The sequence below is a fragment of the Mesoplodon mirus genome (assembly GCF_964341445.2).
Source record: "Mesoplodon mirus genome assembly, contig: HAP1_SCAFFOLD_1651, whole genome shotgun sequence".
NCBI lineage: Eukaryota > Metazoa > Chordata > Mammalia > Artiodactyla > Ziphiidae > Mesoplodon > Mesoplodon mirus.
Window position 1 is genome coordinate 45,033 of NW_028294573.1, and position 27,395 is coordinate 72,427.

General features: G+C 43.8%; 1 protein-coding gene across 1 annotated transcript in view; it reads left to right on the forward strand.

Annotated features, from left to right (window-relative positions):
* LOC309798098 (dynein regulatory complex protein 1) overlaps nt 1-27,102 on the forward strand; it is a gene marked incomplete at its 3' end in the record, with an annotated part of 28,503 nt that extends 1,401 nt beyond the window's left edge. Inside the window, exons 2-8 of the mRNA XM_082646410.1 lie at nt 9,057-9,141; nt 13,863-13,975; nt 16,105-16,288; nt 17,064-17,201; nt 18,218-18,304; nt 18,895-19,017; nt 26,963-27,102. Coding sequence (XP_082502536.1) covers nt 9,057-9,141; nt 13,863-13,975; nt 16,105-16,288; nt 17,064-17,201; nt 18,218-18,304; nt 18,895-19,017; nt 26,963-27,102 — 870 coding nt within the window. The remainder of the gene's footprint in view (nt 1-9,056; nt 9,142-13,862; nt 13,976-16,104; nt 16,289-17,063; nt 17,202-18,217; nt 18,305-18,894; nt 19,018-26,962) is intronic.
* Nucleotides 27,103-27,395: the final 293 nt, after the last annotated feature.

Below are 27,395 nucleotides of genomic sequence, written 5' to 3' on the forward strand. Positions count from 1 at the left end.
CTATTCCGACTATATTTTGACAGATCAGGAGAGTTAACATGGCTCTGTGAGTGAGAGGCCTATGTGAGTATACATTATCTGTTCCATGTAAATGTGAACTTCCTGATCCTTTTTCCTGATTGAGGTAGAAAATAATGCATTTGGCCCAATCAGTGGCTACATTCCATGTCCCTAAGGCCACAGTAACCTGCTCTAGCAAAGACACCCGACCTGCATGTCAGCTGCAATTAGGACTGCTGCTTGGTTGAGCTTGCAGTAATTGACAGTTATTATCTTGGATCCATCCAGTTTTTGCAGGGACCAGACCAGTGAATTAAATGGAGATTTGATAGGCACCACCACTCCCAAATCCTTGAGATCCCTAAGGGTGACACTAATCCCCACCATCTCCCCCTGTTGACAATAGTGCTTTTTTAGGCACTCGGGTGAAGTTTCGGAGTGTCCATTTGACCTTCCACATGGTGATAGCTCTTACCCACAGGCCAAGGACCTAGTGTGAGAATTTCTCAAATTTCTAAGTATGTTAAGATCACTCTGGTTGCTCTTTGGGGAATGGTTTGGAGGAGCCAGAAGTGAAAGTAAGGAGTCCAGTTAGGAAGCAGTTGTATTTGTCCAGGTGAGAGATGAAGTTGGTCTGAACTAGTTAGTGGCAGTGGTTTGGAGATAAAGCAGATGCACTCCAGACATATTTTGGAATTGAAATTGACTGGATTTACTGATTGATTGGACATGCTGATGAAACGCAGGGGAAAAGCTAGAATGGCTTGAACAGCTGGGTAGATAGATGGTAGTACCTTTTATTGAGATGGTAAAGACAGTGATGGGGGCAGTAAGGCAGGAGTTGAAAATCAAAGGTTTGGTTTTGTCCATACTAAGGGAAGTCGAATTTTGTAAGACATTAAAATTGAGATGTCCACTAGGCAGTTGGGTATGGGTCTTAAACTCAGAAGAGATCTGGATTAGAGGGACCAGTACAAAGAGTCAGCAGCATTATGATTGTATTTTAAACCATAGGAATGAATTAAATTACACTGGGAAAGAGGATTAGAAAGGGATGAGAAAAGTGTTCATGGCTAAGTCCTAAGAAAGCCCAGCATTTAGAAGTTGATGGAAGAGGAAACGCTGACAAGGAGAATAAGATAGAATGGCCAGGGTTTCCCTGGTGGCACAGTGGTTGAGAGTCCGCCTGCCGATGCAGGGGACATGGGTTCGTGCCTCGGTCCGGGAAGATCCCACATGCTGCGGAGCGGCTGGGCCCATGAGCCATGGCTGCTGGGCCTGCGTGTCCAGAGCCTGTGCTCCATGGTGGGAGAGGCCACATCAGTGAGAGACCCACGTACCGCACACACACACACAAAAGAATGGCCAGTTGAGGCTGGTAGAAAAACAAATAAGTGAGGTGCAGTAGCATACCTAATGAATTTGACGCCTGGAGCAGATAATTTCTAACACACAGATAATAACAATAGCCTGAAAAGAAAAGCAGACAATGAACATTTTCTTTTATTGAACTTTGTTATATTACCATGCCGGTAATTTTTTAAAAAATAAAAATAAAATTTACAATACAAAATGAGAAAGAAGTAATGGATGAATACTTTTATATATGTTTTTAAAAATTATTTATTTATTTTTGGCTGCGTTGGGTCTTCATTGCGGTGCGCAGGCTTCTCATTGTGGTGACTTCTCTTGTTGTGGATCTCGGGCTCTAGGCGCGCGGGCTTCAGTAGTTGTGGCTCACAGGCTCTAGAGTGCAGGCTCAGTAGTTGTGGCGCACAGGCTTAGTTGCTCCGTGGCATGTGGGATCATCCCGGACCAGGGCTCGAACCCGTGTCCCCTGCATTGGCAGGTGGATTCTTAACCACTGCGCCACCAGGGAAGTCCCAATGAATACTTTTAAATTACATGTGGGGAATTCCCTGGTGGTCCAGTGATTAAGACTCTGCGCTTTCACTGCCGAGGGCCTGGGTTCGATCCCTGGTTGGGGAACTAAGATCCCACAACGTGGCCAAAAGAAAAATTACATGTGTTTTGGGGAAAAAAAGGAAGAAAAAAGCATATGAAGAAATGTTCCCAAAGGAGTGAATTCGCAAGACTTAGAGAACGAGTTGTGGATAGAATGACAGAATAGAGGTAACTCAGGTTCCGTTTCTTCATGTTTCTAATAACTTGGCTAGTGTTGTTTATGTCAAATCCCTAATCTGCTGGGATATAGAGTAGCTGGGGGGTTGTGGACGTGCCCTGCGCTGAAGTGAGCTGGGACAGTTCTGAACCATTTCAAATGTGCTCTCAAAACACATGCGTGTAGCTGAGTCTGTGTGTCAGAGACCAACTGTATAATTGCAAGTTCTACAAATTAACTTCCTTCTTCAAGGATAAGAAATAGAAAGGTGCTATACTGACGCTTACATATATATTATTAAAAAACAATAGTAGGGATTTCCCTGGTGGCACAGTGGTTAAGAATCCGCCTGCCAATGCAGGGGACACGGGTTCAATCCCTGGTCCGCAATGATCCCACATGCGGCAGAGCAGCTAAGCCCGTGTGCCACAACTACTGGGCCTGTGCTCTAGAGTCCACTTGCTGCAACTACTGAGCCCACATGCCACAACTACTGAAGCCCGCACTTCTAAAGCCTGTGCCCTGCAACAAGAGAAGCCACTGCTCGCCGCAACTAGAGAAAGCCCGAATGCAGCAACTAAGACCCAACGCAGCCAAAAATAAATAAAAAAAAATTTTAAACCCACATAAAGTAAAAAAAAAAAGATTTAAAAATCGACAGTACTGCAGCAATTTTTTGGAACTTAGATTAACAAAAGATTTTTCAGAAAGGAGTGTTTTATGAATTGTTTTGTTGCTGGCACAGGGTGATAATAAAAAACAGACTGACTTTAGTCAGTTGTGTTGTTTTAAAATTAGCCTTGGGCTCCTTGATTGCCTATGGTGCTCACTGCCCTAACTGCCTAGGCCTTGGTGGGTCATTGAGGTGTAGTTTTAGAGGGGAAGCTGTTAACAGAATTAAGTGTCATATGAAGATAAAGAATAAGATTAATGGCTAAAGTACCCCAAACTCTCAATCTCTAGTTTTTCAGTTGACATTTCAAATTCCTGAGAGATGTCACTTCTGAGTCAAGATGGTGGATAGAACACATGCATTTACCTAGGATCTCTATCAAAAATGAGATCTCTCCTGTGCTCCGCAACAGGAGAGGCCACAACAGTGAGAGCCCCACGTACCGCAAAAAAAAAAAAAAAAAAAAGAGAGAGAGAGAGATTTAAAGGGATTAAGTAAAAACGATATAAACCCACAAAGTCAAGCAAAACAGGGGGACTCAATAGCAACAACATTTTGGAAGCTGGGACGTATATAGACAGATGGTAAATGGCTTAGCAGATTCAAGAATATGGAAATATAAACTAGTAGTGAGGAAAGCTCAGAGCCCCCTTGATTTCCTCTGCAATAAATCTCCAAAAGGCAGCATCAGGTTTATCTGGATAGGAGTGAAGAGGGAACTAAAATAAGAATTGGTTGGAAAATTAATAGATGTCAAGAACCTTTCTCTCACTTTGCACAGTTGACCGGAGGTTTGGAGAAAGTAAAATGGAGGATGAGTGGTTTGGGGGATGCTGGACAGAGAGGAGGCAAGGACATGGTACTAAAAGCAAGGGGATTCCACGGACACATGCACACTGGAGCTGAGCGCCTCCCCCTCCCCCTTCCTGGAATGCTGGCAGGACCTGCCTGTTGCAGGCAGGAGACTGGAGAAATCTCTCTGCAGAATCTGACCGGCCCAGAAAGAGGGACTTAACGACACTGAAATCAGGTTTGCCCAGGAAATGGTTCAGGTAGATTGTCCTGCACTGAAGTTCACAGCTATTATACCACACCCTTGCACTCAGCACTTTCATAAGCTTTTTCGTCTTAGCATGGAAAGGTAGCCAAGGATTTCGAGACGTCTGAAGAAAGTCTTTAAGGTGAAAGGTAGACACCAAAATGAATAAACAGAAAAAAGCAACTTAGAGGAAATTGAGACCATGTAGGAAGAAAACAACAAAACACAACGAAAAGACTGTCTTTAAGTACACTTGAAACTTATATAATGTTATATACCAATTTTACTTCAATTAAAAAGGGACTTCTGTGGCAGTCCAGTGGTTAAGACTCCATGCTTCCAATGCAGGGTTCGATCCCCGGTCGGTGAACTAAGATCTCGCATGCTGTGCAGCACGGCCAAAAAATTAAAAAGAAAAGAAAAGAAAGAAAAAAGGAAAAAATGACTGTCATTAAGATCCTCAGAAGAAGATATACAGATCGCCAACAAACACATGAAAGAATGCTCAACATTGCTAATCATTAGAGAAATGCAAATCAAAACTACAATGAGGTATCACCTCACACCAGTCAGAATGGCTGTCATCAAAAAATCTACAAACAATAAATGCTGGAGAGGGTGTGGAGAAAAGGGAACCCTCTTGCACCGTTGGTGGGAATGTAAATTGATACAACCACTATGGAGAACAGTATGGAGGTTCCTTAAAAAACTAAAAATAGAACTACCATACAACCCAGCAATCCCACTACTGGGCATATACCCTGAGAAAGCCATAATTCAAAAAGAGTCATGCACCACAAAGTTCACTGCAGCTCTATTTACAATAGCCAGGACATGGAAGCAACCTAAGTGTCCATCAACAGATGAATGGATAAAGAAGATGTGGCCCATATATACAATGGAATATTACTCAGCCATAAAAAGAAATGAAATTGAGTTATTTGTAGTGAGGTGTATGGACCTAGAGTCTGTCATACAGAGTGAAGTAAGTCAGAAAAAGGAAAACAAATACTGTATGCTAACACATATATATGGAATCTAAAAAAAAAAATGGCTCTGAAGAACCTAGGGGCAGGACAGGAATGAAGATGCCGGCGTAGATAATGGACTTGAGGACACGGGGAGGGGGAAGGGTAAGCTGGGACAAAGCGAGAGAGTGGCATTGACATATATACACTACCAAATGTGAAATAGATAGCTAGTGGGAAGCAGCTGCATAGCACAGGGAGATCAGCTTGGTGCTTTGTGACCACTTAGAGGGGTGGGACAGGGAAGGTGGGAGGGAGACGCAAGAGGGAGGGGATATGGGAATATATGTATACATATAGCTGATTCACTTTGTTAACACAACAATGTAAAGCAAATATACTCCAATAAAGATGTTAAAAAAAAAAAAAAAGAATCTGCCTGTTAATGCAGTAGACACGGGTTCGATCCCTGGTCTGGGAAGATCCCACATGCCGTGGAGCAACTAAGCCTGTGCGCCACAACTACTGAGCCTGTGCTCTAAAACCCATGCACCACAACTACTGAAGCCTGTGCACCTAGAGCCCGTGCTCCGCAACAAGAGAAGCCACCACAGTGAGAAGCCCGCACACCGCAATGAAGACCCAACACAGCCAAAAATAAATAAAATTTAAAAAAAAAGAAGGATCCTCAGAGAAAAAAGAAAAGATAATTGCAAACGTGAAACAAGAATAGGATGCTATTAAAATAATCTAGAGATCAAAACAGAGCTCTTGGAAATTAAAAATAAGGTCGAAATGGGAAGCAGTAGAAGGGTTGGGAAGTAAAGGTAATGGAATTGCCTGGGACATAGAACGAAAAGGAAAAAGAAACTAGTAGAGAAAAAGATTTTTTAAAAATTAGAGGACTAGTCCAGGAGATCTAGTATCTGCTTTCTAGATCCAGAAAGAAAGGAGAGAGTAAACAGAAGGGTGGAAATGATCACTGAAAGAATTCAAGAACATTTTTCAGAACTGAAGATCATGAGTTCCCTGGTTGAAAGGGCCCACCTGACAGCACAATGAATGAAAGTAGACCCACCCCAGGCACACCACTGAGCATGCTCAGAACACCAAGAACCAAAGGAAGGGTCCTACAAGCTTCCAGAGTGAACAACGATGACAACAGTAATGACAACTCTCACATACAAAGAAAGGATTAAGAAACCGGATGACATCTGGTTTCGTAAATAGCAACAGTGGACACCAGAAGACAATGAGCAATGCCCTCAAAGTTCTAAAGAAAAATGATTTTCAACCTGGAGCTCTAAACCCAGCCAAACAATCACTTCCATTTCAATTTTTTAAGTCCTGAGAAAGGACTCTGACTTGTCTGGAGGTATGGTTATTCAAGATGGCAGCTCCCATTGAGACCATTTGGGTGGCAGTGGTGGGGAAGCAGTTTCCCAAAAGAGGGATCCAGCTCAAACCTGAGGAGAGAGAAGTCTGCGATGGCACCTTTAGGGAATATGATAGGTCAGCACCGACCAAGAGAAATACAATACGTAAATTAGCATCCACATTAAAAAAATAGAACAGGGGGCTTCCCTGGTGGCGCAGTGGTTGAGAGTCCGCCTGCCGATGCAGGGGACACGGGTTCGTGCCCCGATCCCGGAAGATCCCACATGCCGCGGAGCGGCTGGGCCTGCGAGCCATGGCCGCGGAGCCTGTGTGTCCGGAGCCTGTGCTCCGCAACGGGAGAGGCCACAGCAGTGAGAGGCCCGCGTACAGCAAAAAAAAAAAAAAAAAAAATAGAACAGGTGAAATTAAATTTTGTAATTTATTTTGCTGAACTCACTATATAAAAATATTATTTTAACATGTAATCAGTATAAATCATATTGAGATATTTTGCATTTTTTAATTGAAAGTCTTCAAAATCCATCTAGTTCATATTTTACACTCAAAGCACATTTCAGTTTGGATCAGCCACATTTCAAGTGCTCAAGAGCCACATGGGGTTAGTGGCTATCATATTGGACAGTGTGGTGCTAGGCAGTCGGAAATGATAAGTAAAAGGCAGCAATGGGATTAAAGCTGAAACTAGATGATAAGAATGTGTAGCATAGTTATTTTTCTTTCTGAAGCACAGGTCTTTGCTCCAGGAAGTAGTTGGAAGGATTATTTAGACAGAGGTGGTAATTAATTGGTGGTCAAAGTAGCAAGTCAGGTGAATGAGTGTGTTTTGGATGGTAATGAGAACACCATTAGCTTGGCAATATCTGAAGCCCTGAGTAGAATGAAACAAATCGTTTTCTCAGTAAGGGCAATGAGTAGCTTCAATAAGAGTATGGAAGTGAATGAAATGACAAGAAAAGAGTTTCAGTTGGATTGGGAGTGGGGTGAGGGGTGCTAACTCAATTCCAGCTCTCAAAAATGGTGTAGCACGATGTAGGGCTGTGCTGACCTTTGAACAAAGGGAAGGGAGATGAGGGCTTCCCTGGTGGCGCAGTGGTTGAGAGTCCGCCTGCCGATGTAGGGGACACGGGTTCGTGCCCCGGTCTGGGAAGATCCCACATGCCGCAGAGCGGCTGGGTCAGTGAGCCATGGCCGCTGAGCCTGCGCTTCCGGAGCCTGTGCTCCGCAACGGGAGAGGCCACAACAGTGAGAGGCCCGCGTACCGGAAAAAAAAAAGGGAAGGGAGATGGAAGTCAGGGAGAGAAAAAGTCAAGGAAGAATGAAGAGTCAAGAAAGGGATCTGCTTGTTCACCATGGTTGAAGACATAAGAGGATGGCTTCATTTTTCTTAAGGCAGAACTGGGAATCCTCATGGCCGCTGTGTGCCAGAGGAGACAGCGGACCTCCACGATGTAAGTGGGGTGGGTATTGGTGGGGTCATTCCCCCGTGCCTCCTCCAAAGAAGCGCAGAATCTGGAACCTTATCTTTCCCCCGTCATCTTTGGTCTTATTTTCTGATTAACACATACACACATATGCGCTATTTATAAAATTCATGCAATAGAAAAATGTAGAGACTATAAGTCCTCAGTAAAGTTCTCTTTCCTTAAATAATTACTGTCATCTGTTTGTCATAAATCCTTCCAAGATTTTTCCTGTGCATATGTATATAAGCCTATTTTAAGAAGAAAATCTATATTATACTTTACATATTGTTCTACAGCTGGCTCTTTTTACTTACATATTGTGGACATCTTTCTGTGCTGCTAGATAGCACATCATTTTTTTTTAATAGGCTACAATATATTTTCTTGTATTGTTGCCTCACAAGTTATTTAAACAGGCAACTATTAATATGTATGTAGAATGTTTCCACGTTCCCGCTAGTAGAGAGAGTGCTGCAGTAATCATTCTTGTGCATATTTCTTTTTGAACTTGTGAAAGCTTTCTGTGGAAAGTTCGTAAAGGTTCGGTCCGACGGGAGGCCCGTGTAAGTTTTGGAAAAGTCTTGCCAAGTTGCCTTTTGGATGGGCTGTGACCCTTCACGTTCCCACCCATGGAGTATGAATCAATGGTCACCCACACCCTCTGCCCCACCGGATACTATCAACTTTTAAATCTTTTCTCTTGATAGGAGAATGAGGATACCTCACAGGGTTTTCAATTTCATTTCTCTGGTTATATGTGAAGTTGAACATATCTTCAAATGTCTATTTGCCATTTGTATTTCTTCTGTAAACTGCTTGTTCACATCCTTTGCCAAGTTTCCTATTTGGTATTTTGTCTTTAAAAAAAATTAATTTAACTTTTTAAAATTTAAGTCTAGTTGATTTACAATGTTGTGTTAATGGTATTTTGTCTTTTCTGTACGGATTTGAAGGATCCCATTCTATTTTAGAGCAGAAGTTGGTCAAATATCTTTTACCAGTTTATCCCTTGACTTTCAAGGATAAAATGTTTAATTTTGGGGGGCCACAACACGTGGCTTGTGGGATCTTAGTTCCCCCACCAGGGATTGAACCCCAGCCCAAGGCAGTGAAAGGGCTGAGTCCTAACCATTGGACCACCAGGGAACTCCCAAACTGTTTAAATTTTAGGAAGTTAAAACCTTTCACTTTTTTTTCTAACTTTGATCTTACTCTAATAGAGATTCTCTCCTGTATTTAATTCTAGTGTTTTTACGATTGTGTTTTTTTAGTATTCAAATTTTTATCCATATAGACTGTATTTTTGTATATACTGTGATGTACTATGAACTTTTAAAATATAGACTCTAAGTACTAGAAGTAACTTCAGTTTCTCTACTTTTTTCCATCACAGGGAAGCGCTTGGAGAATATCTGGACGAGAAGGAGAGTGAGAAAGATCAAAGCAAGAGCTACAAACAGAAAGAAGAAAGCAGACTGGTAGGTACTGGCGAGTAACTGGGTCGCGACTGTCCTGTGGGACTGGGGCTTTGCTCTTCCTGTGCTGTGCCTTTGGTGGGCTGCAATGCCAAGCCCCGCTCCTCCCCTCTTCTTCCCTCCTGTCCTCTCCCCTCCCCCTTTCCCCTGTCCTTTCCTCAGGCTACCTTCGCAGACTTCAATCCCATCTCACTTCCCAACTCTTCCACGAATTCCTCCGCGGCGCAGGTTGAACTCTTTGACTTCCCGTCTGTACTATTCGTTTCATTTTAGATACTTTTCTGCCTTGTATGACTTTTCGAAGATGTGTGTGCGTGCGGTGTCCCCAGTGGAACTGTAAGTTCTAGGAGAGCGAGGGCCTCTTGGAGTAGCTGTGGAGTAGGGCAGAGCTTGTACCCAATAAACTCTAAAAGGAAGTCTTTGATCTCGCTCCCGTGGCGATGACAGGGCTCCTGAGACATGAATAAAGGACTTGGAGGGAGAGGCGCAAGAGGGAGAAACAGTAGTTCAAAGCAGCGCGCCGGAACTGGCACAGCGCCGCGTTTACTTAATTAATTGCATGCACAGTGACACCGTGGGCGTTGAGATATGGGAAAGAGCTCACCCAGACGGCCTGGTCAGGGAAGGTTCCACGGAGAAAGTGGGGTTTGAGCTGGGTCTTAGAAAAGTTAAATGGGATTTATAAAGGTGGAGAAGAGAGATCACTGCTAGCAGAAATTAAAGTGTATTTACTGGGAGAAAAAAATTTCAAAGTACTGAAATATTATTATAGAGCATAGAGGTATCTAGCAATAATTGACTAAGCTGTGCTGTACTGGATCAAGGATAAAATATTTTATTGTAGTGGAGAGAATATTGAACTATTATGGGTTCTTGTTCCAGATCACCTCTTTATACTTAGGTTGGTGATCTCTGAGTGTTTCTGTGTAGGATAAAAAGGGTATTATATATAATCTTGAAAATACTGTTGTAGTAGATACTGCTATAATCCTGAAAATACTGATACACAGTTCAGTATATTTTCAATTTTAGAGTGTCAAATTGAGTGTTAAACCAGAGAGATAATGTTGTTTTCATCAGCAGCTTTCCCAGGTTCCTTTCACTTAGGACTTAAATCATGAAGAGTGTGGCTATTGAAGAGAAATGTATAAAGAAAATGCTACCTTTCTCAATATCAAGGTATTAACAACCAGTTCTGTCCTAAGACCTGGGCAGGAGGGGCCCCTGTCCTGCGCCTTATCAATCATTTTTTTAAATGATAATTCTGTTTGTTTCCTGTTTAATCTTGGTCTACTCCAACTTTATAAAGATATTCTTCCATGTTTTCTTCTAGAAGCCTCATCGTTCTACTGTTTACATTTTGGTCTATAATCTAGACCAAAATGGATCTGGAATCCATTTTTGCGTGTGGTGTAAAAGTAGGGCTCAAGGTTCATTGTTTTCTAAATGGATCTTTAATTAACCCAGCACCATTTAGAGGGAAGATCATCCTCTCCCCTCTGCATTGCAATGCACCTTTGTTGCAAATCAGGTGAACATACTTGTTTGTTTCTAGATTCTCTATTCTGTTCCATTGGTCAATTGTCTTTATGCCAATTCCACACTATTTTAATTACTGTAGCTGCATGACAGTCCTTGATATCTGGTAGGGTAAGTCCTCCACCTTTGTGGCTCTTCAAGATGGTCTTGGCTGTTCTTGACCCTTTGCATTTCCATATAAATTTTAGAATTAGCTTCTCAATTTCCACCAAAAAAAAGCAGCTGGGATTTTAATTGAGATTGGATTGAATCTATAGATCAATTTGGGAAAAAATTAATATCTTACCAATATAGAGATTTATAATCTGTGAGGATAAATTATCCCTCCTTTTATTTAAGTATTCTTTAATTTCACTCAGCAATGTTTTATACTTTTTCTTTTTTTAATTATTATTTATTTTTGGCTGCATTGGGTCTTCACTGCTGCGTGCGGGCTTTCTGTAGTTGCAGCGAGCGGGGTCTACTCTTTGTTGTGGTGCCTGGGCTTCTCATTGCGGTGGCTTCTCTTGTTGTGGAGTACAGGCCCTAGGGAGTGCGGGCTTCAGTAGTTGTGGCACTAGGCCTCAGTAGTTGTGGTGCATGGGCTTAGTTGCTCCGTGGCATGTCGGATCTTCCTGGACCAGGGATCGAACCTGTGTCCCTGTGTTGGCAGGCAGATTCTTAACCACTGCACCACCAGGGAAGTCCCTATACTTCTTGAAGTTATAGTTGTTCATTGTTGATTATGTAAAAGTACAATTGGTTTTTATATATTGATCTGATATCCAGCAACCTGGTCAAATTCATTTGTTAATTCTAATAGTTTACCTGTAGGTTCTTCTTCTTTTTTTTTTACATATATAATCATCTGAAAATGACAGTTTTATCTTTTCCTGTTCAATTTTGATACCTTAAAAATTTTTTTTCTTGCCTTATTGTACTAGATAGGCCCTCTAGCCCATTGAATAAAAGTGGTAATGAGGAGGGTCCTGTGTCTTGTTCTGGCTCTCCTCTGGATGCACCCCCTCAAGTGGACTTGCCTCAAGTCTACTCAGAGCCCAAGTGCCCCTATTAGATCACTCTCTGAGTGTCACAGAGCTGCAAATTCCCTGCCCAAATGGTTCTGAACCCACTTTCAAGGCCTGCATGGACCTCTTCCCAGGGTCTGTCCTGCTCAGGGCAGACAAGGCCTCAGGGATGACCAGGGGTTTAGATGGAGCTCGCATGTGTGGTCTGGGAAATTCACATGCCTGCATCTGAAGGACTAGGAGTGTGAAGAGAATGGGGTGGGCTCCAGGGTGGTGGCCAGAGACTGGCTCTCCCTTAGCCAGCAAGTTCTGAAAGGAACTCTGATATGTAGTCTGAATTCAAACTAGGACTTATAAATTGTTATGAAGGTGCCAAGGTAGGTGGATAGAACATATTTAGTGGTTTATTACACCGAATTATATTTTTAAATATTTAGATATATGGTATGTGGACCTTCACTTAAACTCTCACCCTGGGTCTCAAAAATGTTAGGGGTGTGTCTGTTAATCTGATGGTAACATTTTCAGTTTTACTTTGAGACTTAACTACTTGATTCAGAAATTTCTGATGTTCGCATTGTCTGAGTAGAAAATAGAAAATTGCTGAAAACTACAGGAAAGCCATTACTTCCTTATGCATGTAAAACCATTTGGCACAAGTGATAAAGCTGCAGCTGTTTTTAAAAAGCCTGGAGTACCCTGGATAGCTGGGTGGAGGTTCAGTTCTGTATTCATTAAAACTGTATTTCAAAATTTCCTTAGAAAAATGAGATGAAATAGAGTCTCTGATCATTTCAGTGGCTCCCTGGAGCAGAGATATTTATAAGTTCCTAATTCAGAAATGATTCGAGAGTTGAAAAATTTGAATTCCAAAACAGACTTGGAAAAACTCAGGCATAACCTAAGGATACTTGAACTTTTTTTGAGAGGATTTATCATCTTGAAATCATGACATCACCAAAAGTTCAGGAGGGAAGGTACTGCATGTGAAATTTACAAAGAGGAATTTAGAAGGGGGGTACCAGTAGCAAAATTCCTGGTCCTTCGAGGGAGGGGGCAGTGCAGTCGGCTACAATTCTCTCCTGTATTAGAACACCTATAGCAAGAGGTTCCACGTAACATTAGCTTAAACAAAGTAGAAGCTTATTTCTCTGGTTCACTTAATAATTAGTTCAGAGCAGAAATAGTCCAGGGCTGATATGGGTGTTCCTTTGAGGTTGGGAACCTCACCTCATTCCACCCTTGCTTAGGTTGCCTTCGTCTGCTCACCACGTCATACTTTAGCATCACATGCCAGCCTGGGAGACAGAGAAAAAGGAGGCAGCAGAGGGCACACCTTTCCCCTTCAAGGCACAATTCAGAAGTGACACATACACTTCTGCTCATGTGTTATTGGTCAGATTGCATTCTAGCTGCAAAGGAGGTTGGGAGATGTATCTATTTTGGGAGGTCAAATGCCTAGCTAAAATTTGGGTGTTCTGTTATTAAAAGAAGAGGGGGAAATGGACATTGGAGGACAACTATTATTATGTGTCTCACATCCCCAACTGAGCTTCTTAGAAAGGACCCTGGCAGTGTCAGTCACTTGGAGGCCTGCTGGGGAAAGTGCTGAGATGCACCCAGAGCGGATGCCCACGTACTGATAGGCTGGTGGTCCCTCCTTTAATGAGAATAAACTAAAGTACATCCAGAATTGCAGAGTGCTATTAAATTGTAAGCTGTAACATCACATCACAAGTGTCCTGATGGAAACAGGTTGCTAAGTGGATGCTACACTTTAAAGTCTTAAGGTAGTTTTTAAAAAATATTTATTTTTTATTTTTTTATTTTTGCCTGTGTCGGGTCTTAGTTGCAGCATGTGGGCTTCTCTCTAGTTGTGGCGTGTGAGTTTTCTCTCCCTAGCTGTGGCGTGGGCTCCAGAGCGCATGGGTTCTGTAGTTTGCAGCACACGGGCTCTCTAGTTGAGGCGCATGGGCTTAGTTTCTCCACAGCATGTGGGATCTCAGTTCCCCGATCAGGGATCGAACCCACATCCCCAGCATTGGAAGGCAGATTCTTTACCACTGGACCACCAGGGAAGTCCCTTAAGGTAGCTTTTAATTCCTGCTTGGTTGGACTGAACACCTACAGACAGTTGTGCAAATGTTTCTAACTTTATAAATTCTTATTTGTTTTCAGAAATTGGCTAAACTGCTGCTCTGTGGCACTGAGTTGGTGACAAATATCCAGGTAGCTGCAGATATCAGAGAGATCCACAGGAGAGCCGAGGAAGAGGAGCTAAAGCGTCAGAGGTGAGGGTGAGGACCCACCCTGGCTCTTCAGTGATGTATCTCCTCTCTGGGTCCTCAAATTCTCCCTGTCTTTGTCAAACCTAGTCTAGTAGAATCCACTTCTTGCCCCTTACGAATCCTCCCTCCTTCTTTCTTTCCTTCTCTCCCTCCCTCGTTGCTTCCCTCCTCCTTCCTCAAGTATTACCTTCTTCTTTTTTTTTTTTGTGGTACGCGGGCCTCTCCCGTTGAGGAGCACAGGCTCCGGACGCGCAGGCCCAGCGGCCATGGCTCACGGGCCCAGCCGCTCCGTGGCATGTGGGATCTTCCCGGACCGGGGCACGAACCTGTGTCCCCTGCATTGGCAGGGGACTCTCAACCACTGCGCCACCAGGGAAGCCCACCACAGTACAATTTTAACAACAATATTTTCAGTTGTTCAACATAAGTAGTTCTCCCCACCAGCAACTTTACTAGTGTCACCAAGATATAATTTATTCTTGAATCTTCCCACTGCCTGTCATGGCTTGTACCAGGGACTGAATTGGCAGGGACAGCTGCAGAAACTCCCTGAGGGCCCTGATGAGGAGTTAGACTTCTCCTGCAGTCACTGAGGAAAAATGGAAGGTCGCGAGTGGCAGAGTTACAAGATAAATGTGGGTTCTGGAAAGATAATCTGACAGCTGTTTCTCATTTTTTAGCAAAAAAAAGTTAATTGAATTATAAGATGTACTATGTGCCCTAGCTTGGAAGGTGGGAAGGAGAGAGGGGATCATAAGATAATTATGTTGTGATTCTTGTCCTTAAGGGAGTTTGAACCCTCGTTTGGAGACAGTCTCATAGAAGGACAGTCTGTTAAAGTTGGGAGAGGGTCGCAGGCATATGTCCTGGCCCCTCTGTTCTCAGAAGGGGCCTCACATCTCAGCCCTAATACCTCCTTCTATCCAGCCCCATCCTCAGTGTTCTCCATCACATGGTTTCTTTGGAATTTCTGGAATTCTGGGAGATCATCTCTATTTTCCATTACTAATGGTGGAGTTTTCCTTTTTGTATGTTCCACTGGTCATTTTTTGATAATTTGGGAGAGGAATGGCCAGACAGTTGAGGTCACGTCAATAGTAAAAAATAATGAGTGCCATTTAAGTGACTACTGTGCTGGGAATAATTTTATTTAATCCTGACAACAGCCATAGGAAGGTAGTGATAAGTGGAATATTTATAAATGGAATATTTCCTGCCATATCAATAAACAAAGGATGTCACAGTCATCAACGATTGCAGTCCTCCAGCGTGAGCCAGTGAGCCCTGAGGAGACTCAGGGTTGAAAAGAATACCTGCCATCTAGCAGCCGTCAGACTGCAGCCACTCCCTGCAGTGAGCCCTGAGGAAACTCAGGATGTGAAAACACAGGATACTGGCCCCAGATAGCTGAGGTGCACATCACAGGAATGATATGAGTGAGCCCAGACTCTTGCATCTTCCCATAGAAAAGCGCTAAATTCCTTAACTTGAGATATCTGGTTTCCTTTAACAATAATCTCTTGACGTTCCCAACTACCTGCTAAACTCCTATTTACCCCGGCTCCTCCCAGCGCCTCCCAGGGGCAGTTTCTCAGAGTTATCTGAAACTCTGTCTGCAAACTCTGTCTGGCTGCAGTCCTCATTTTGCCCCAAATAAAACTTAACTCACAACTCTTATGTTGTGCATTTTTTTTAAGTCAACGGTTGATCATTTCGTCCTCTCTATTCTACAGATGAGAAAAATGGGGCCTGCAGAAGTTAAGCAATTTCTCTAAAGTTGAGAGCCAAGTAGCAGAATCAGTATTTGAACACAAGCTATGGGACTTGTGACCAAGTGGTTAACTACTGTTTGTCACCATCTTACTCAGAAGTATGTGACAAATTGACTCTTGATCTGTGTGTGTGTGTGTGTGTGTGTGTACAGCCTTAATGTTGATCCATTTTTGTTATGTGTCACTTTGTTTATTCGGTCTCAGTTACTTAGAGTCAAGCATTAAACTAAAAGAAGATTTCTCAGAGCCCGGTTTGGTTTTCAGGCAGAGCTGGGTACCCGGGCCTGTTTTACAGACCCTAGAGAACCAGCCTGCTTTCTTGGAAGGCAGCCTCAGGAGCTGGGCTGTTTGTATTTGCAGACTTGAAAAGCTGGAGAACGAGGTCAAGACCAGTCAGGACAAATTTGATGAGATCACCGTGAAGTGGGAGGAGGGCAAACAGAAGAGAATCCCCCAGGAGCTGTGGGAAATGCTCAACACCCAGCAGGTGCACTGCGCTGGGCTGATAGAAGATAAGAACAAGCTGATCAGCGAGTTACAGCAGGCAAGAGCCCGGCCCTCGGTCCTGGCTGCCGGGGATGGAGCTGGGGGATGTTAGCTTCTCCTGAATGGAGAAAGGCGGAGGCTTTACTTGTTACCCAGAATGCGATATAGCTCAGGCAATACACTTTTTTAAAATCTATTTTGTATTGAAGTATGGTTGAATTACAATGTTGTGTTAATTACTGCTGTACAGCAAAGTGACTCAGTTATACATATATATACATTCTCTTTCATGTTCTTTTCCATTATGGCTTATCACAGGATATTGTTCATTGATTAGCTGAAGCACCCTGGGCTTTCTGGGAGGCTGCAGGGAGATTTGCAACAAGTAGTCATTGAGGGGTCTGATCCTGCGCTGCTCGTTGAGGCTTTGCCCCGAGCTGAGCCCATGGCCTCCAGACACCCGTGTTTCTCCCAGGCCCTCCCAGCCTCTCCCGGGCACCTTCCCTTTGTGCAGTTATAATTCCTAGCGCCTGATGCTGATGGGAGGGGTCCCCCCCGCCACCCATGGGGTGAGACGTGGCTGGCAACTTCTGGCTTCTGTCTCAGTTGATGACCAACGTTTTTTTTTTCAGTACGCGGGCCTCTCACTGCTGTGGCCTCTCCCGCTGCGGAGACATGCAGGCTCAGCGGCCATGGCTCACAGGCCCAGCCGCTCCGCGGCATGTGGGATCTTCCCGGACCGGGGCACGAACCCGTGTCCCCTGCATCGGCAGGCAGACTCTGAACCACTGCGCCACCGGGGAAGCCCCAACCTTTGGCATGCTCTTCTCTAGGAGTTAAATACAAAGGATGGCCAGTACGTGAAGGATTTGAAGAAACAGTCGGGTGACATCTGCCTGCTCCTGGAGAGGATGGAAGAACAGGTGAAAAATGTGATGAAAACCTTTCGCCAGGAGCTCCAACACATCGAGGTGATGGCATGCGAGAAAGCTGCCCTCTGCCCCTGGGAGGCCCCTGGGAGGAGGCCCCTGGGAGGTGGCTGCCTGTGGCCTAACCGCCCAGGGAGGGCCCCCAGATGTCTTGGTCCTCTCATCGCTGTCTCTGCTCTAGCATTTCATTGACTTATTTATTGATACACTCACTCCTCCAGCAAACATGCAAGTGTCTACTAAATGGCAAACACTGTGCCAGGGGCTGGAGATACAACCATGGACAAAGTCCTGGATGAAGCCTGTATTCTAGCAGGAGACAGCTAGACAATAGGGATAAATTACTAAGTATATCATTTGACAGGTGTGACAAGCACTTGGAAAGAGAATAAAAGAGGGGTAAGAGGAGTGGAGGAGGGAGATTAGTGCTCCAGAAGCAACAGGCATTTGTGAGCCATTTATTTGTTGTGTTTATGACAGTCAGGGATGGAGGGAGAGGAAAGGGGCGTGCCAAACAGGATCCAGGAACCAATATTCTGGATTTGAATGAAATCTTAAGGATTGAGATCTAGACAGACCTTTCCAAAATGGAAGAGAGCCAAGAGGTCGGGGCCTCTTTGGATTATTACAGACTTATTTCTGCATTCCTGAGTCTACCCCATCCCCTGTTCTGTGAGCTCCACGCTGCCTTTGCTTCATGGGAACCCCAGCCATAGCAATGCTCTAACCCGAGTCCCGGCTGAAGACATGCCAGGGTTGGCCCTGGGACTGCAAGGCGCTGGCCTTTCCTCAGCTTCCTGCCTCGCTTATCCAATTGACACAGGGCAGCTGGCATGTTTCCTCTCCGCGTGAAGTCCGCGTGAAGCATAGATTTCGTAACACTTTCCACGCAACTCATTCCACAGTCCTTTGGTTGCATGAAACTTGGCAAGTCTGCCTTTGGATTTGACTTTGTGGGTGGCAATGTGGCACTGGTGCTGTTGTCTGAGATTTCTTTGACGCTGTGGGACCTGCCTAATTAAAACAGACACAAGAGCCCTTTTCCTTCTGGGTCGCAGAAAGCATTTGAGGTGGAGCGACAGGAGCTGCTGACCAGCAATAAGAAGAAATGGGAGCAGGCTCTGCAGGCTCACAACGCCAAAGAGGTCAGGGGGCGGCCGATGGGGGAGGGGGCAGGGGTGTCAAGGGTGGTCCATAGGGTCTGGGGTGATGCCTCTTGTGGCTGAATTTGCTAGCCTTTTTGGACCTTGGGGAGGAGTGCCGTGGCCAACATCCCTGACTGCACCTGCCAGTTAACCAGCGGGGACTGCGGATGGCGCCCTCTCGTGGTGGTGGGCAGTACCACCCGTGCAGCCCGCTGTGGTTTCCACAGTCCTCCCACTCTCTATTTCCTGGGTGTCTCCCCCAACCATGGCTATTTGCTGCCCACGAAGATGTTTTAAGACACATTTTAAAGGGTGTGGGGTTTTTGCTTTATTTCAGAGACTTAAAGAACAAAGAAATAATATGACCAAGATCCACTGGGTATTTTTTTTTTTTTAAAGAAATACAAATGTCTGACTGCAGGGTCTGCCTTCCTCTTAGAGTTTCTGGAGTAGAACCCCATTAGGCAATACAAGCCATAGCCTGGGAGTTCAAAGCCTTGGGGCACAGGGGTTCTGAGGGCAGGCAGACTCCCTCCGGAGTCGGAACAGGGATGGGACCTGCCCTTCCCCTTGTCTCCCTGTGCCTTCAGCTGGAGTATCTTATGAACCGCATCAAGAAAGTGGAGGACCACGAGAAGCATCTCAACAAGCAGAGGATCTGGAACTGCGAAGAGTACAACACGATCAAGATGAAGCTGGAACAGGACGTGCAGGTGTGACTTTTCCTCCTCCAGAGTGACTGGGTGGCTCAGCAGGCGGAGAGCACCTGTGAATGTCTCTTCCTTAGCAACCACCCATACTATTCTAGAGCTAGTCCATTCAACCAGTACTTGTTATCTGCTTTTTTTTTTTTTTTTTTTTTTGGTGGTACGCGGGCCTCTCACTGTTGTGGCCTCTCCCATTGCAGAGCACAGGCTCCGGATGCGCAGGCTCAGCGGCCGTGGCTCACGGGCCCAGCCGCTCTGCGGCATGTGGGATCTCACGGACCAGGGCACGAACCCACGTCCCCTGCATCAGCAGGCGGACTCTCAACCACTGTGCCACCAGGGAAACCCTCTGCTTTCTTTTAAATGATTGTATTTGAAGGAACTCATGTACAGGATACACGTGGAGGAATGCTTTCTTTAATAAACCAGTGGAAAACCGCCAAGATGCTGAAGGGGTCTGGAAACCATGGCACGTGAGGGATCGTTGAGAGAATAGTGCATTTTCACGGGGTGAAGGGAAAATGTCCCTAGGGTCAGGTAGCTAGCTTTGTCACATGGCCAGTGCTAGGACAGCCACCATCCAAAGGGTGTCTACCGTATCCCAGACACTTAACACACAGTATCTCTAACCCTCACAGTCACGTGAAGGGGAGAAATCACTAATGGCATTTTATACACGAGGAAACTGAGGCTCAGAGACAAGGCTACTTATCTGGTAAATGGTAAGCCCTGGATTGAAACCCAGTTCCGTGTGCCTCAGTAGCCTGTATCCTTCCCAACGTGCCAAACAGCCCCCGACTGATGGTTGAACGTAGCAGTAAGGCAGGTTCTGACTCACCATCAGAAAGAACCTCCTCATACTTAGAACTGTCTAATACAGAAAAGGGTCAGCCCACAAAACAAAGAGTCCCTTATCTCATAAAGTATTCATAGGCTGAATGACTATGTCTGTCTTCAGTGTAGAAGAAGGATTCCTGCAGTGGGAAGGAGGTTAGATTTTTCTGGTTTCTAAAGTTCTTTCCAAACCTAGGATTCTGTATTTCAACATCGGTTAAAAAAAAAAAATCATCCCTAATTATATTTAGATGTAATGTAATTGTGTCTTAATATTCAAGCAGGTTCCTGTTCTATTCATTTCAGTCTTTATCTAGAAAAACGTGTTAGATTAAAGCTTTTCCACATAGCCTTTGGTAGAATTTCAGGTCTTAACTCCTCTTGTAGCTTTATATAACGAGGTTAAATTAAAAAAACCCGTTAGCGAATTCCCTGGCTGTCCAGTGGTTAGGACTCGGCGCTCTCACTGCCGTGGCCTTGGGTTCAGTCCCCGGTCGGGAACTAGGATCCCGCAAGCCACAAGGCAAGACCTAAAAAAAAGCAACCCCCGCCCCCAAACCCTATTAGATTACAAATATTTTTCCAGTTGAGAATTTTCTTGAGCCTTATACTAACGTCATGGAGCTGAGTGTTAGACAAAGAACAGTAGAAGTCTGTAAGAAAGCAGCACTGCTTCTGTGGGCTGTACACATTACACTTTTAACGAAAATGGCTATTGTTAAGCTTTCTGAAGTTATCTTGATTCTACGATCATTTATATGACAAAAGTACATACTGTTGGCCTCAAACAGTGAAATAATGGAAACTCATGTTCTTTTTTGTTGTTCTTTTGTTTTGTTTTTCCTTTTGTGGTAAAGACCTTTAATATAAGACCTACCCTCTTAGCAAATTTTTAAATATACGGTACAGTATTGTTAATCATAAGCCCTCTGTTGTACATTTCCAGAATTTATTCATCTTGCATAACTGAAACTTTGTACCCTTTGACCAATACCTCCTCATCTTCCCCTCCTCCAGCCCCTGGCAGCCCCTCCTAGCAAATTCTACTCTCTGCTTCTAGGAGTTTGATTATTTTAGATCCTACATGTAAGTGAGATCATGCAATATTTGTCTTTCTGTGTCTGGCTTATTTCACTTAACATAACGTCCTGCATGTCCATTTATGTCGCTACAAATGGCAGGATTTCCTTTTTCTTTTAAAGGCTGAATATTATGCCATTGTATATATATACCACTTTTTAAAAATCCATTAGTCCTCATCGGACATTTAGGTTGTTTCTATACCTTGGCTATTGTGAATAATGCTACAATGAATGTGGGAGCGCAGATACCTCTTCGAGGTCAATTTTTTGGGGTATATACCCAGAAGTGGGATTACTGGATCAAATGGTAGTTCTATTTTTAATTTTTTGAGGAACCTCCATCTTATTTCCTTAGCGGCTGCACCAATTTGCATTCCCACCAGCAGCACAGAAGGATTCTCTTTTCTCCACATCCTTTGTTTTTTGATAAACAGCCATGCTGATAGGTGTGAGGTGATATCTCATTGTGGTTTTGATTCGCATTTCCCTGAGGATTAGTGATGAGCATCTTTCATATGCCTGTTGGCCATCTGCATGTCTTCTTTGGAGAAATGGCTCTTCAGGTCCTTTGCCCATTTTCTAACTGAGTATTTTTTTGCTATTGAGCTGTAGGAGTGGAACCTCATGTTCTTAATCCAATGTTCAAATGCTTGAACGAAGCCAAAAAAATTCTGGTACATGGGGAGATTTTAGAGGTTAGGGGGTAAGACTAGGGAGGTGAGGGGCAGAGAGGCAGGGAGCCTGGGAGACCTGGCTTTGCTGGCTCCCTCTGTCTGGATGGACTAACAGTGGAGTGTGGGTATGCAGGAGGAAGGCAGATGGAGATTCTCAGAGTGGGAAAGTGTGTGCAGTTCCTCTGTGTAACAGTTCCTTCCTGTGTTAGAGTTGAGTATACTGTACCACACTTCACCCTTTAGCTGGGAAAAGGTAATCAAATCAGGGATTACGCATATTGCAATTTGTGGAATATTTTAGTAGACTGAACTTTATCATAGTGCCTCTGAGCTGCATTCACTAGATAGTAAAGTTAAATAGTGTCGATTTTTGTCAAAAAGATAATGGCATGCAGCTCAATTCCTAACACTAATTCATAGCACTGTGTCAGTTCTAAAATATGGAACTAAAAATTTTGCAAGCCACAAAAATACAAAGGATCCAATACACATGGATATGGTTTGATAGGTGAAGCATAAGAAGTAAAAATAAGAAGATGCACTTTTCAAGTGCTTACTGCTAGCAAGGTCACACTAGCAATGAATGAAGATTTTACCACTGCTGTCCACCACCCCAAACTAAAACTGCTAGAAACACTTAGTTCTTGATGCAGGAAGCAAATGGTTTTTATTTTTAGGCCTTACCTGCTCGTTTAAAATTGTGAAATGGCTTAGTTCAACTTTAATACCAGAATATTCATCACAAAAAGTTAAATACAAGTTATTTATTTAACAAGTATTGTGAACTTACATGGTGCAAAGCATAAAAATAAATAAGATACAATTTCTGTCCTTAAGGAATTTACTATCTTTTGAGCGAGAAAGCAAGCTACGTAAATAGTATAAATAGTATAAAAGAGTGAGCAACAGGGAAGAAAAGGGTAAGCAAGAGTGTAGGATGGAGAGTCTGCAGTTCCAAATGGAATCCAGGGGTTCCCTCCCATCCCCACAGGGTTGAGATTGGTGATAAAGAGGCTCAGTGGGGTCTTTAGAATCAGCTGAAAAGGCCAGAGGGAAAGGCTGTTCTAAATTTCCATTCTGCTGGGGCGGTATTGGCTACCAGGGGCGTCAGCCCAGGGTAGGAGATGGTTCCAGAAAGCAGCTTCCTTGCTCCTACTGCCCCAGGAAAAAGAGGGGAAAAGGGAGGTGCGATCAACACCTGGAGTACCTGCGACATTGAAGGATTTTCGTGGCAGGTTAGATTGTAATCTTTATAAATTATTCCCCCAAACTAACCATGATGTTTTGCCATTAGTCTTGGGAACACGGAGTACAACTTTGCAAAATACCCTTGGATAATTGAATAATAAGCACAAGCATTTAACAAGATCGATGACAATTTTTTTGGTATTAAAAATATCTAAACTTTATTTTATTTAACATCTTTATCGGAGTATAATTGCTTTACAATGGTGTGTTAGTTTCTGCTTTATAACAAAGTGAATCAGTTATACATATACATATTTTCCCATATCTCCTCCCTCCCTCCCATCCTCCCTATCCCACCCCTCTAGGTGGTCACAAAGCACCGAGCTGATCTCCCTGTGTGATGCAGCTGCTTCCCACTAGCTGTCTACTTTACATTTGGTAGTGTATATATGTCCATGCCACTCTGTCACTTCAGATTACAATTTTTTAATATGAAACTATTCTCAATATATGACAATCAAGGACAGCTATATATTGAGACTAAAACCTGTGATAATTAACAATAGAGTCACCGGTACTAAAATTATTACGAGCAGAAGGTGTTGCAAACAAATAATGAGTACCAGAATTCGTGTAATTGCCTTCTGTAGACACTGAACTGCAAGAGGCAGGAGACCGTGATTAGTTCTGTAAATTCATCAACAGCACTGCCAGCCACTCCTAAGGGGCATCACGAACGTGAAGCCCCCTGCAGTGGTCTTGGGACAGAGCGGAGGTGAAGGGAGGGCTGATCTGTGATCTGTGTGTATGTTGCATTGCTCGTTCCTCCAGGCGTCAGTTCCCTAAGAGCATTAGCAAAGAGCAGGAGCAAATGTTTTCAAGAAGAGGAAATAAAATCGGCGAATAAAATTCAACTGCGTGCACAAGCAGAACACTGTAAATTAAAACAGTCAGGTGACGGATTATAATTATTATATATATATTTGTCTATAAAATCAGCTCAGATTTAAGGTCTTTCTTTCAGGCCACATCGAGTGGCTGGTTAGCTCAGTTGGTTAGAGTGTGGTGCTGATAAGTTCCTTCAGGTCACAAAGAAAAAGACATGGCCTCATTACTTTTGTTCAGTTTTGTAAACTGTGTTCAGCTAGGTGAAATATTGGTGGTGGTTCCACAAAACCAACAAAAAAAGTGATGTCAGTGATATTTTTTTCCTTTTAAAATGTGTTATGTGGGAAAAATAGAGTCCATTTACATAATTATTATTATGTAATAATCTGCCTTTCGAATGAAATTCACACGAGAATTCATATGGTAGGGCTCACATTTATAACTCAGGTGCTCTTGCTGTGTTATGAGTATAAAAACTGTTCTATGGCCCAGTAAGTTTGGGGAATTCTGTTTTAGTGACAGGGGCTCATTGCAAAGCTCTAGGAAGAAGGAAGTCACCGGATATGGTCAGAACAGACACCCAGGCACTCCGGGTCATGGGGCTCCTGGGTGCCTCCGTCCCAGCAAAGCCTGGAACTCATTCATTGTCATTCCAAATCCAGAGCAGCTCTGGAGACCTCCTTCTCTGTGAGTGTTCACCCTTTCTCAGATTGTCGCCATCCAACAAGGAACTTTACTATTGGACTTCTGTGCCAAGCCACGTTGACCAGTGGCCTCCCTGGTGTCCAGGGCTGGTCACACTTGAAGTAGTGGGCTGGTTTCGCTTGGAGCACGGTGGCATAAATCATCATGACTTTGTAGGAAGAATTGCTGAGGGTCTCTTTCCCCACTTGGCACTCACAGTCATCCCTAGAAGGGTCCAGGGCCCAGAGCAGTGGCTCAGGCTGGGACCACCCCAGATAATTGCACTTGAGCTGAGGCCTTCAGAACCTTCCATAGGCTCTTTGGGATAATATTCAAGTCAGGAATTTCTAAATTAAACTTTAATCCTGCTCAGGAGGAGTGGGCTGCGGCTCCCGACAGCTCCCTGCCCAAGGGCTGGGCCTGCCCTGCACAGTGCTGAGAGCTGACGGGGTGGGGAAGCGGGTACTTGCACACGGCTAGTGGGGTGTGAACTGTAAATTGCTTTGTGGAGAGCCTTTGAACTTCACTCCTGAGAACCTACCTTAAGGAAATAAAATACCCCCAAAGTTTTAAATGTAATTCTTCCCACCATTATTTTATAATATTGAAAATTATCAAAACAATATAAATGTATTTATACATTTATAAATGTATATACTGTAGGGAAATGGTAAAACATTATGGTATATAAACATAAATATTTCCTATAGGGTAAATTATAATATAAAAATATGCACCATTAATATTATATTAATAAAACTTGATTGTCATGGAAAATTCTTAAGTTGTAATAGTAAAGGAGAAAAGTGGGATATAAAATTGTAGGTATAGTTGGATCTCAATTATGTAAGGAACACTGGAAAGAAACAGGCCAATATGTCAACAGAAATTGCCTTTGGGAGGTGGAATTATGAGTAGTTTTTCTTCCCCCTTCTCCTATGTCTCCTCCTTTATCCTTTACTGTACTTTCTGTGTTTTCTACAATGAGCAAATATTACTTTCACAATGAGGAAAAGTTTTTACAAAGAAAAGCATATAACTAGAAAAAAGTAAATAAAAATTTGACTGAAAGTAGAGAAATTGAGAGGTACAATTAGTTATCATCCTGGTGACCAAGATGGTTCTTCACTCACCACCTGTTAAAGAAGAGATAGAACAGGCCTTCTGTTCTGAAGGAGATGTTCAATTCTTGTCCCATAATGGAAAATTTTAACATCTCTGGGGTAGCTAAGCAGATCCTGGTGACTAATTCCCTCAGTTACAGTGTGGGGATCACCGACTCCACATGGAAGGTGGGAATGACTCACCCTCTGATGATGGGTGATTGCCTTTGTTCTCCTGTTTCTCACCTCCTGGCCAGTTCTGCTCCTTGAGGATGACCCAGAGCAGTCTGGAATCTCTTCCTTCCTCTGTTGATTCCTTGGCGAGGGTCTGTAGTCGAATGGAGGGAGTTGGGAAGGAGGCTTGAAAGAGTGTGGTATGTGGCATGTCATATGGCTGCCTTATCCAGATCTGATTGTACTTAATTGCATCTTCCATTCCTGCACCTCCATTCGAGAAAGGCAGGAGTGAGCCAATGTGTATTTGCCCTGTTCCAGCCTTGCCCCTCCCTCATCCTTTTCACCAGCTGCAGAAGGATCTTTCTACCCTGCGGGGACTAGTAATTCCACTCCTCCCCCTAACGTCTTAGTGGCCCTCCTTGGCCTTCAAGGATAAAGCATTAGACTCCTAGCTCCTTCAGGCCCTGCTGCTCCGTCAGCCTCATCTCCACCATCCCCTCCCTGCTTCATACCTCACGTCCTAAACTGCTCGTGGTTTCCCCAAAGCACCCGGCTTTCCCTTGCCCCTCTAGACCTCTCTCCCCTCCACCGGAGTAACTCCTACTCATTCTCCAGGCCTCAGACACACGAATGCCATCTTTTCAGGGACGCCTGCCCTGCCCTCAAGGCCCAGGAGAACCCTCCTCTCATTGGCCCCATACCTGTGCTTACCCTGATCTTGCTTCTTGTCACCAGTGCTTGTTCATCTGTCCCTCTCCTAGACAGGGAAGGACTGGGCCTTTTTCACCGTGTTTTCCCAGCAGCACCTAGAAAAGCGTCAGACATATAATAGGCACTCGATAAATATTTGCTGAACGAATGAACACGACTAATGATGATCCAAATAGTAAACATGGTTGCCTCTATCCTCCTTTAAAATGAACGTGGTTTGCTAAACACCGACATTGACAACTGGAAGGTCAGAGCGGGGACCTTGCAGGTTTTTTGTGGCCATGTTAACTTTTATGGTTTTTCTAGTGGGGCTGCTTGTTCTCTAAAGGGTCTGGAGCAGAGAATGAGAGGTAGCTGTACTTGAACTGTGCTCTAACTCTGATCTCTCTTAGACTTTAAGCACGTAGGCTTTAGCTTGCCCTTGAACGATTTGTATTTTTTCAGGTTGACCTTAGTTCGCCTCTAATGATACATTTTCTAAGAATTCAGGTGGAGACACTTGTCCCTAAGGTTCCTCTGATACGACTCCAGAACAAACGGCCAGGGACCCTCAGGCATAATAAATTGTACCAAGGCCAATTAAGATTATTTTTTTAAACTTTAACTTTAGATTCTTGAGCAACAGCTTCAGCAAGTGAAAGCAACTTATCAGCAAAACCAAGAGAAGTTAGAGTACAACTTCCAGGTGCTGAAGAAGAAAGATGAAGAAAACACAGTGATTAAATCCCAGCAGAAGAGGAAGATCAACTGGTAAGCTAGCGTGCAGAGCGTCTTCGTTCTGGGCCCTTCTGTGTGTGCTGAAAAGAGGGATGGCTATGTACTCTTCTGTAGGAGTAGAAACTGTTAAAAATATAACCAATTCTTATTAAAAGAATTTTTTGGGGGAAAACAGAATACATTCAACTGGTTCTACCCTTCCCCACCCCAAAAAGAGTTTACAGCAAAAAGTCTGTCTCCCATCCCTCCTTTATATGAGTCCTCTATCCCACCTCTGTGACCATTATTCATTTTGTTTCGTCCAGAATTTCCTTACGCACGTACAA